At 28.0% G+C, this 12,375-nt stretch overlaps 1 protein-coding gene across 6 annotated transcripts in view; it reads left to right on the top strand.

Moving 5' to 3' along the window:
* LOC107453701 (matrix metalloproteinase-21) overlaps nucleotides 1-12,375 on the top strand; it is a 94,289-nt gene that overhangs the window by 62,655 nt on the left and 19,259 nt on the right. For 5 of the 6 annotated variants that reach the window (XM_016070621.4, XM_071177524.2, XM_016070622.4 and 2 more), the window contains 3 exons: nucleotides 6,288-6,558; nucleotides 9,092-9,612; nucleotides 9,785-9,962. In XM_016070621.4, coding sequence (XP_015926107.1) covers nucleotides 6,288-6,558; nucleotides 9,092-9,612; nucleotides 9,785-9,962 — 970 coding nt within the window. Of the gene's footprint in view, nucleotides 1-4,862; nucleotides 5,471-6,287; nucleotides 6,559-9,091; nucleotides 9,613-9,784; nucleotides 9,963-12,375 lie in introns of those variants that run through there. The other variant, XM_087157325.1, reaches the window with a different exon arrangement.

Genomic DNA, 12,375 nt, shown 5'->3' with positions numbered 1-12,375 from the left:
ATTCATTTCCCAAAATAAATAAATAAATAAATCCAAGCAAATTTCTGAAATTGAATTCCGAAATTCTAAAATTAAAGAGAAGTTGATTGAATATTTTCTCAGGCATAAATTCTTAAAACATAAAGGTTTATTTTTGGAATATGATTGTTTCTCAAGAACTATTCAGACGATTTATTTAAATTTTAGTTAAGAATGTAATAATATTTATACATTGCTGTCCCTTTTTTTCAATCATTTTTAGTTTAAATAAAAAAAATTTAACAAAATATTGAAAAGAATAATAGAGAAATATTGAAATAATTATCTTTGGTTGAATTAGCATTATGTACGACAGCTAAGATTCGTGGGATAATAAGGTGCATGTTCGTCTAATAATAAAATGCAGAGTGAAGAATGAAAACAATCAAGTTTTTCAAATATATTTAAGTTTTTTAAGCAAATACGTGATGCTGAAACAAGTAATAATTTTTCAATAATAATAGAAAGATAAATCTTAAAATAATTGTCTTTGGATAAATGAATATTATACATGATTGTAAACATCCATGTGAGTCTAATAATAATATGCGTAGCGACCAAAATATATACAATCAAGATTTTCAAATATATCTAAGTTTTTAAACAAATATATGATTTTAAACGATTATTAAATTTTTAATAACAATAAAAATAGTAACTAAATATTAAATAAATAATAAATAAGTAATAAAATAATTTGGATAAATGAGTATTACATATGGCTGCAAAGATTTGTGTGCGTCTAAAAATAAAATGCTTAGCTAAGAATAAATGCAAATATATCTAAGTTTTTAAACAAATATATGATGCTTAAACGATTATTAAATCTTTTAATAATAATAAAAAATAACAACTAAATATTAAAAAAATAATAAATAAATATTAAAACAATTATCTTTGGATGAATGAGTATTATATATGACTGCTAAGATCCATGTTCGTCAAATAATAAAGTGGATAGCCAAGAATAAATACAATAAAGATTTTCAAAAATTTTTAAGCAAATATGTGGTGCTTAAACAAATATTAAATTTCTTCAAAATAATTAAAAAAAAAAACTAAATATTAAAAAAAAATAATGAATAAATATTTAAATAATTTGAATAAATGAGTATTATACGTGGCTGTAAAGATCCGTGCACGTCTGAAAATGAAATACATAGCCAAGAAAAAATACAATCAAGATTTCAAACACATCTAAGATTTTAAACAAATATGTGATACTTAAACGATTATGAAATTTTTAATAGTAATAAAAATAAGGATTAAATATTAAAAAGATAATATATAAGTATTAAAAAAATAACATATAAATATTAAAATTATTATCTTTGGGTATATGATTATTATATATGGCTGCAAAGACCCTTGTGCATCTAATTATAAAAAGCTTAACCAAAAATAAATATAAATGTATATAAGTTTTTAAAAAAATTTTCGATGCTTAAACGAATATTGAGTTTTTATACAATGGCACTAAACTTGAATGAAATTTTTTGACAGAATATTTTGACAGGACGTGTTAAGGGCAACGAAATATTACTTTGGTGCGATGAAAAATCATTTTTTCATTGCTCCAAAGAAAGAAATTTTAATGATTATTAAATTTTTAATAGGGATAAAAATAATAAGTAAGTAATAAAAAAATACATAAATATTAAAAAAAATAACATATAAATATTAAAATTATTTATCTTTGGATAAATGATTATTATATATGGCTGCAAAGATCCGTGTGCATCTAATTTTAAAAAGCTTAACCAAAAATAAAAATAAATGTATATAAGTTTTTAAAAAATGTTCGATGCTTAAACGAATATTGAGTTTTTATACAATGGCACTAAAGTTGAATGAAATTTTTTGACAGAATATTTTGACAGGACTCCAGATATTACTTTGGCGCGATGAAAAATCATTTTTTCACCCTAAAAATAATTCATCACTTTTGTGTCAGCAGCAGACAGATATATCATAGAAAGGGCGACGTAATTCGCATGTCTCAACACATGTTCCTCTACGTGAACCATGGACTATCTCTTGTCACAATATCAATTTTTTTTTCTTCTTTTTGTTATTTAGCGATTCTATGAATGAAAAAATCCCTCGTGTGAGTCGGAAGCAGTTAAGAGGATGAAAATGCAATAGACGAGCTTGCGATTTCTGGTGTTGAAACTGGAGTTTAATTCGGAGAGGAGGTTGATGAAAAATGTGTGTAATACACCTTTAGGGGAGATCTACATATTAAAATTGTTAAGGATGACATATTAAGACCCATGTAACGATTTTAAATTATTTTTTCTCTGTACTAACTTCAAATGTTGTTAAATTACCTTGATACTTTTAATTCAAGTCTGAAGCCTTTAGTTTTACTTGGAGCGACGAAAAATTCATAAATTCGATTAATCAATTTACTATGACAAGTTTTCGTTTATTAATATACAAATGAATGCGTAAATTTAAAGGTTAAATGTATTGTAACTATTTCAAATTAATGCATATATACTTAGTTAGAGTCCAGTTTGAAAAGCACTAAATGATTTTGTATTGTTTTTCTACGATTTTTAATAGATTTCTGCATTTAAGCTGTCCTAAACTGAATAGCACAAACCATCACACCTTTTTAATCAGTCCTTAAACATTAGTTTCCTATAGTAGTGCGTGCATCATAAGAGGTACGTAAACAAAAATTAGATTTTTAATTTTTTTTTTCAATAAACTCTAAATTGCTTTAGTTTTTACTATGGAAACCTTATCATTTAATGTATAACAAAAAAAAACTGTGCAATGCAAAAGCTTTTTGATTTAATAATATCTCAATGCTTTTTTTTATATTTTAATTTCAACTTTATTCATTCAACTTTAATGTTTTTCCATTTATTTTAGTTTTTAAAAGTATTATTATTTTATTGGTTTAGTTATATCATTAGTTTAGTTATATTAGTATTCCATTTATTTTAAAATTAAAATTATATGGCTGAATCTGTAGTTTTAGATTTAAAAAAATCAAACAATTTATTTATCATATTTAAATATTAAAAAAAAAGAATTGGGTACAATTTGAGAAGCAGGGAAATTATTACGCCTAACCATGTGATTTAAAGCAGATTTAATTAGATACCTGTAGGCGACGTCACGCGTTTGTGTCGTACCTGATTGGATTCTGAATCAACAAATAACACGATTTACCTACGATGACGTCACTTGTGAGTATCCAATGACAGCTCAAGTGATACACAAAAACTTAGAAAATTCTTACGTACCACGTGAACTAAATTACACGAGTGGTAGTAAAAGAGAAATCTTGAGAAATATGACTCAAAAGCGAAATATCTTTTGAGGTCTTTACTGCATCACTTGAACTAAAATTCTTAGGGGAACTATTGTAAATTTACAATTTGACTGCACAATGCGGTTTGAAATTTTCAGTGCACCACTAACGTCGCACAAGTACGTCATGACATACATATTGAGAAGAACTGATCAAGTACGTCGTAAAATATATGTTTAGAAGCACTGCTATAATTTAGTAAAATTGACACATTAATGAGCGTATTATCTTGTATGATGAGCCCAAAGGTTTTTTAAATGCAAAAATATTTAAGTCTTAATGAAATTTTTTTTTGTTGCTCGGCCATTCATTGTGTTCTAGGTGTGTGTTCTGAAAACTTTAAAAGCATGTATCTCGAAGCTACATTTTTTAAAGCTGACATAACTCGAAACATTTTTACCCATGGATTTCAAATTTACATTGGTTTTGTTAAATTACATACTTAACAAACTATTTCATTTATTATATAACTTTTTTAGCTATAAAGTACGCAGAGAAAAAAAGTATTGTAAAATAATGGTAAAATAGTTCACGGTAAAATATGGTAAATGCGATCAAGGTATATTTTACCAGAATATGGTAAAATATACCGTGTTTCTGGCTCTAAAACGCTCGGTAGTTTTTACCGAAGCGCATTGGTAATGATTTTGGTAAAAATAACAATTAATATAGGTATTATAGTATGTGTTAAAATTTGGTTAATGTAGTAAAATTTGATAATTTTTACAGCATGACTTAAAAACAATTTATACAGTTAAATTTAATACTCAGATTTGTATTTTTTTTACTAAATATGTGGAAATAAGAACAATATTTGGAAAACCAGAATTTCCAGTAAACCGTTACCGTATGATTACCTAAAAATTAACAAATGAATGGATTAAATACCGTATGTTTTGGTTTCACAAACCAGAATTATGTTGTTTTTTTTTAAATTAGAAATGTCATTACCATATAGCACTCAGGTTGCCGATACTTTTTACCGTTAGATCCATTTTTTATCAGAACATGTTACAGAACAAAAAATCTTATATACTTAATTTTTACAGTAATAATTACCGTAAAATCGCACTAACTAAATATTACTGTGAAAATTACGGTATAATATTTCACGGTAAAATGGATTTTACAGATGATGCACCCAAAGTGTTGGTACTTTGTACCATACATTCTTCAAAATTTTTATAGATTGCATTGTCTCGTAGAAAAAAACTTAGAAAATATGCTTCTTTTTCCAACTGATAGATTGATCTAAATTATCAAAAGAATTATAGATGTACACTGAAAGAATGTATTCAACAGCAAAATTTTCCAGATAAATTCAATGAACCCTATATGCGTGTATTATTTAAGAGTTATAGAGGCTAATACTTTTCTATGATTAATATACGACCCCCGAAGTTCTTCATCTAAAGCTCTACGTTATCTCTACGCAGGAGGTCACAGTATATCACATCTCAATCAACTGGAGCACCCAGAAGGAAGGAAGAGACCTTTCCATCAAGAGGTTTAGATGTGCGCGTCCACTGTTCCCATACCACTATAAATCGCTTTTTTTACTACCTATTCAAGAGGAATTTCGTTTACAAAAGCCGTGAGAGTAAACACTACATTGAATGAGGCTATAAATGTGACACTTTGATAGTTTATCCTTTATTATAAACAGAAATTGGATATCTGAGAAAGAAATTATTTTTCGTCATTTTATGGCTTTGTCAAGAAAATTAGGATCATTTATGGCTCTCATATTGCTTATTTTAGTTGTCGATTTTGATTGCCCTTGTCAGAAAGCTTTTTGGCCTTTGGAAGTTGTTTTTAAAACTTATTTGGAAAAATAATACCACCGTTTAGTTTTCACCATGGAATGCTAAGTGTTGCTCAGTGGATGTTAAGGGCCATAATTTTGAATTTTACTGTTCAATATGATAGACAAGGGGTATCGTTAACGCTGTTACTTTTTGTTCTGGCACTGAAATACATTATTCGCCAACAGGATTTGTGAGGTTCTATTATCACAAATACCATTCAGTTTTTTTGCTTTTCGCTGGTGGTGTCGTCATTTTGAGTAGAAGCAGAATTGCTTTAATTTCCTTTACTAGTCATCTTATAAAAGCAACAAATGAAGTAGGCATCGTTATTAATGAACAAAAAATAAAATTTATTGCACGAACAAATGAAAAAAATCCATAATAAGGAAAAAATATGTAGCTTCCTTTGTTTATAGATATTGTTTATAGATATTTTTTATAAGACTTACTTCTTTGTACTTTGACAGAAAGAGGACTCTTATGAAATCGCGTTAATAAATTTCAAAGAAATGTTTTAGTTTGATAGTTTGCTTTCCCGATTAGTGTGACAAAAGCTTTTTTCGAATAAACACATAAATAAATAAAACAATAGGCATTTTATGAAGTCATAAATAGCTTAATAAAAACAATAATATTTGTCAGGAAAAGCCTTTTATAGTTATCAATAAAATTTAATAGAAAATACAATTGAAAGGTTATTATTATATTAATATAGTATTTTTTTAGAGATTAAAGAACTTTAGTTTAATAAAATGTTCCTGCTTTATCTATTGATTTCATATTTGTATTATTTTAATTGGATTATTAAACACCTAAATCATGGTTAATGTTTGTAAAAGGGTCATAATCAGAATTATTGAAGGGTCGCAATCAGAATTATTGAAGGCTCATAATCATAAAAGAAAGAATAATAAGTTTATCCGTAATGAATTAAAGAAAATAATTTTAAAAAAATTAATATAATAGTTTTTTTACACAAAATTTGCTGAACTGAACAATAAATTTTTCATTTTTAGAGGTATATGGCAGTCAAAATCCAAGTCAGCATTTTTCCTGACAGACTTATAAAAATCTCACTTTTCGTTTTGTTTTTTATATTCGTTGAATAATGATAACGTTTGTTACTTTTTCAGGAAATTTTGAAAAGATACGGTTACCTGAGGTGTGGTTTTTCCAAAAGAAAAGGTTCTGGTTCTAAGCCTAGAGAAAGAAAATCTGGTCGAAAATGTTCCAACGAAGAAATTCGCCAAGCTATTCGAAGATATCAGAATGCATACAACATACCCGTTACTGGAAAACTGGATCAATCAACTCTTCGCCTTATGAGCGAATCAAGATGTGGAAACCCAGATGACGAGAATAAAGCCTCTCGCTACAAACCCATGATTCATTTGAAGAAGAGGCGTAGGTGAAACGGCATTAATTTATTTTATTCTATTGGTACATGTTTTAGACACCTAAGGATTAGATTCGATAATTCGAATCGGTTATTCGAATCATGTGTTTCGAATTCATAGAATTAATCGGGGATATTTTCGTGTCATGATCTGTCGCAAACTACAATAGCCAAGGTGCTAAATAAATTTTAAGCATGCAAATTTTTTTAAACAAACATGTGGATCTTTGCCCGGGGGTGGCTACGAGTCAAACCTCTCGAGGTTGTCCCTTTCTGCAGGGGTCTGTTTAGAAGAAATTTGGGTCCGTTCTTTACAAAATATCTTTTCACAAAAGCGGATCCTTCACAAAATATTTTAGCTAAAAACGGACCCTTCGCAAAATAATTTATCTTTTAATCGGACCTTTCACAAATTTGTTTATCTTCATTATTGTTTTGTTAATCGAATAAACCCTTCCCAGGAAGGGGAGGGGGAAGAAAGACAGATGTAAACGAACTAAGTTTTGTCTTCAGCAGACGCTTCTTTCTTTATTCGTCCGAAATGAATACTCTGTGTTCAGCAGTATAGGCTTATTACCGAATATTTGTATGTTGCATCTCGAATTTAGTAGCTTATGTCTTTACAATTTAAAAACTCCTTGAAAAAGTTTTTTGCAATAACAGGACTCTATTTGCACAAATTCACAAAAGACGGACCCTGGTTGAAAGAATGTGACCTAACGTTTATTTTATATTCACAAATTACGAGTAATTTTTTCACAATTTTGCAAAAAACGGACCTTTTACAAAATGTCTGGACAGACCCCTGCTTTCTGTAATGTTGTTACTTTTTTTTTTCTTCCTTTTTTTTTCTCGTGGGCCGCTGCCCGAATGTTGCCAAGACATGGCGATTATTCTGTCACGGATCACGATACGGAAATCTCCCCAATTAATCAACAATATAAATTCAGCAGATCAAATTCTTCATATAATCTTTTATTTATTTATTTTACATATTTGTATTGGAAGAGTTTTAATTGTTTATTTGATTTTGCAACTAATTAATTTCTCTTCATTTTCAAATCACTCGTTTTGATTCATTTCCTTTGATTTGAATTAACCAATGATGTGACTTAGTTTAATCAGATCAACAGAAAACAGTATCGGGTCAGGTGTGAATCTAAACTAGATTCAAATAAAGTTTGTTGAATCAGATCATTTCCTACTTTAGTGGGAAATAATTATGAACCTCCATCAAAAAGCTGAAGAAATCTCACGAACGCAAAAAGAATTCGTAAAAATTTTGTGCTTCGTTATGTGAAATTAAATTCTTTTAAAATGATGTAAAAAATTTTAAGCCTTACAATTCAAACTTTTTTGACTATTATTAAATAAAATAATAAAAAATAATAAATAATAACTAAAAGTTATTTTTTGCGTTGAATTATCTCTCGTGAAACGGATTTTATAATAGTGTCCAAAAATTTTTCTCTCTGCTCAAAAAGTTAAAATACGCAAAAAAGTAAAATTAACGTAATAATTAGGAGCCCAAACTTAGGATCGTTCTTCTGACCAAACTATTGAGACCATATTTTGTTTGGATTGAATCTGAATCCGAAAAAAAAATTTGTTTATTCAGAGAAATTACATTTTTGAATCAGATTTCGTAACTTAAAATATCATCTGCACTAAGTAATTAGCATATTTGAGGTAACCCCTGAAAACACTAAGATTGAGTCCTACACTTATGAAAATTTCGGATAAAAAATATAAAAAAATTAGCGGCACTTATGGTACTGGTATATTTTACCATAAAATTAATTTTTAGCAGAACATGTTATGGAGCGAAAAATCTGATATGCTGTAATTTTTACAGCAATAATTATCGTAATATCACTGAATTACTCCAATTAAATATATATTACTGTAAAAATTATGGTATAATATTTGAAAGTAAAAATTAATTTCACAATAAGAATGGATTATATGGTAAAATGGATTTGCGGATAATGTCCCCAATGTACCGGTACTTTATTCCGTAATTTGATTCTGATTTTTTAACTTTACGTGCAGAACGTTATTCAAGGTGGTCTTTTTTTTTAGCGCACTATAGAATACAGAAGTTAAAATCTAAAATTATAAAATCGTTAAATTATATATTACTATCTGAATTTTTGGATGAATTTTTAATGAGTTACAAGTGTCATATTTATAACTTTCATATTTGAAAATGTGAGAAAAAATTTTCTCCTATGCACTTTTGCATCAGTTATTTAAAATGTATCTTTTTTTAATGATAATAATAAGTGGATATTAAGCATATTGAAACTAAGAAATTATCCACTTGGCTATAAATAAATGATAAATAATTATCCACTTAATTATAAATAAATCATAAATAATTATGCACTTAATGATAATTAAATGATAAATAATTATCCACTTAATGATAAATAATAAGTGGATATTAAGCATATTGGAACAAAGAAATTAACTTTAAGCAATATTTAATCGATGCATCCGAAATTAATTTTTTAAAGAAAAACAGAACTTTTCTTACAGATTGGAAGAAAAGTCATAGTTACCAACAGTTATCAAGGCACCGAAGAGAAATCAGAACAGATGACCGATGGCTGCATAAAATGTCCTTCAACGAAATAATTGAACCTTCGGATGGCATCCAATCAAGCATTTTCGCTTCCAAAACACACAGAGATTTACTAGACCATCCAACTCTTACTGATAAAGTAAATTCTGATCATTTACAAATTCCATCAGTGACAATGGAGCAACACATAGACAGAATCAATGACAGATCAGAAAATTTTGTTAACTTTCACCAATCTGACCATCAACAAACACCAATATACGATTTAGTTCTGAGAAAAAGGAAACCATCATTTGAGGAACCCTTACCTCCAGGTACTTCAATCACCCGAAGGAAGAGATGGTTGGAACAGTATTTAAAAGATTTGGAAACTGGCGAACTAGATAAAAGACTGGAGGTACAACAGAAGGAATTAAAAAAGTTGAGAAAGAAAAGGTCGTTGGCATCTGGTGTTGAAGGGCAATCCTTTACTAGTGTAAGTCTAAACTTCTATCGAAGTAATTTGTTTAATTTTGATCTCAAATAATTTTGCCTATTCTAAAATATTTTTTTAATTATAAGTCTTCATGCTTAATATGTATGAAGGCCCTTGAAAAATTGAAAATTCCATGCTGAAATTCGATTACTGCACTGATATTTGTTTCTAGGAAGTGGTTACTTGGAGACTGATTGGATCCGCATACAGCAATCAACTGACAGTAAATACACAAAGAGCAGCACTTGCACTTGCTTTTCGAATGTGGGGAGAAGTAATTCCAATAGTTTTTCAAGAAGATATTCGATCACCTGTTGATGACGTCGATGTTCTTATTGCATTTGGAAGAGGTCAGTAGATTATACTTATTTTCAATTTATACTCGAAGCCTAATACGAAATTTCTTATAAAACAGTGGTTACCAACTGGCGTCCCGCGAGCCACATCTGACCCGGGAAGCCTTTTTTTGTGGCCCGCGAACTAAAATATATTAGTTGTCATTTTTTTGCTGGAAATTTTCGTAAAAAATCTATATAGGTTTAAAATACTTTTCTTTCGTTGAAAAAGAAACCTAATTTCTTCGTTTCTGTGAAATTTAACATACCAACGGTGCAAAAATATTTATTTCTCAGGTAAAAATCTACTTCTTATTTTAATTTGAAATTCAATACTTTTGTTTTGTACAACTTGATAAAATTCTCACAGTAATATTTAATGTTCCTTTAAACATAAAACAGTCCTATATGAAATTTTTATAAAGTTGCGGCCTGCCATATGACTGGCGTTTTTAATTGCGGCCCCCGGCCTCGTGTAAGTTGAAAACCCCTGTTATAGAAAAATGAGACAGTGGGATTAGAAGGCTTTTTTGAGACAAAAGAGATCAAATTTCATTCATTTACCTCTAATCTAAGTAAACAGATCGACGTGGTTCATTCTATATGCAATATCTTATAGTTAATGAGGTGTAGATGTAATTCATTCTATACGCAATATCTAATAGTTCATGAGTGCAGATGCAATTCATTCTATACACAATGTCTAATGATTAATGAGGTATAGATGTAATTTATTCTATATCTAATTGCTCAATAGGTATAGGTGTAATTCATTCTATACGCAATATCTAATGATTAATGCGGTATAGATGTTATTCATTCTATACGCAATATCTAATAGTTAATGGGGTATAGATGTTATTCATTCTATACGCAATATCCAATGGTTAATGGGGTGTATTTTTTACATTGCCTATCAAAAGAATGAAAATAGGGGAATTATACTCTTTAAAAAATTGGTTTAGTATTGAATCATAATAATGCTTCGAATTTTTGCAACTTTAACGAGTTGTTCAAATTGAACCCTGATATCTTAAGGTCAAATTTAAAGAGGTTCAAAATCCTTAACAATTATTCTTAGCAATAATCCTTGGTTATGCCTTATGATTCAAAGCTACTTTTTGATGCTGAATTACTTAGTTATTTCCAACAATTTATTCAGTGTATTAAATGAAAATTTAATTTAAACTTATTTTTAAAAAATAGTTATTATCTTTGGTGTCCATTACAGGAGTTAAAACGTTTAAACAAATAGAATTAACGAAAAGTATTGACGCTTAAGTGTCCATTACTGAATAAAAAACGTTTAATAAAATAAAATGATTCATGAAACTTATTGACTCTGTAATAAAATTGCTTCGATTGATGTTTCGTTGGATTTAAATAAATTACTACTCACTAAAAATATTTTATTTACATTTTTTTTAATTATTTAAATAAAAAGTTGCAGTGCAAATATATTTATCTGTTATTAAAAAAATTTATTTTATAAAAATTGTCAACCAAGATTCTAAATATTTATTCTCCTCTAAAAGAAAAATTCATACTTTTGTAATTTCAGTTTCTTTGTTTGTTTCTCCTAGATTAACCACATTTCTTAATAATTTCTTAATTTTTTTTTTGCGATGGCTATTCATTAGGTGATTGACTGTCAATCTCTAGGTTAGAATTCCATTTTCTCTTTTGTTTTTCTTAGCCTATCACATTTTTTAACTATTTTTAGTTAGTATACGATTGCTGGTCATTATGTGATTGACTGTCAATCTCTAGGTTAGAATTCCCTTTTATCGTTCGTTTCCCTTAGCCTTTCGCATTTTTTAAAAACTATTTTAAGTTTGCATACTATTGCTGGTCACTAGGTGATTGACTATCCTCTAGGCTAGAATTCCATTCCATGGCATAAAAAGTGATCTTATTTAAATATGGCGTTACGTTTAAAAATTACTTTTTTGTGTCATTAATATTTTCTCCTGTTTATTTGAAAATAATTATCTAATTCTTTTCTATATTTTACAGTTTTTTTTAATGGAAAATACTATTATTATTTTGTTTATTTTATGATTTTTAACTCAATTGAATTGTTGTTTTTTTTTCAATTAAATTGTATAATTTTATAATTTTTCAATTAAATTGTATAATTTTATTTTCAATTAAATTGTATAATTTTTAAAAATAATAATAACTTAAAGAATTTTGTAACACTTCAATTTCAGTTATTTTCAAAAGGCAATAAATGAATTCAATATATATCAAACGGAAATCTTTCCCATTGAAAATTACACCCTTCCTTACCAACTAATGAAATCAAAGTAATGAAACCTAAAACTATTTTAAATTCTAAACCAAGGAAAGAAAAATAATTGATGAATGTAAGAAAAAATAGCATTTCTCATCCGAATTATTAATTGCTAATAAATTCTAATTCTCT

The sequence above is a fragment of the Parasteatoda tepidariorum genome, chromosome 2 (genome assembly GCF_982258835.1).
Source record: "Parasteatoda tepidariorum strain Cologne lab strain chromosome 2, Ptep-v5.0, whole genome shotgun sequence".
Classification (NCBI taxonomy): Eukaryota; Metazoa; Arthropoda; class Arachnida; order Araneae; family Theridiidae; genus Parasteatoda; species Parasteatoda tepidariorum.
The sequence above is the reverse complement of the archived record's forward strand: the minus strand, read 5'-3'. Positions and strand labels throughout refer to the sequence as shown.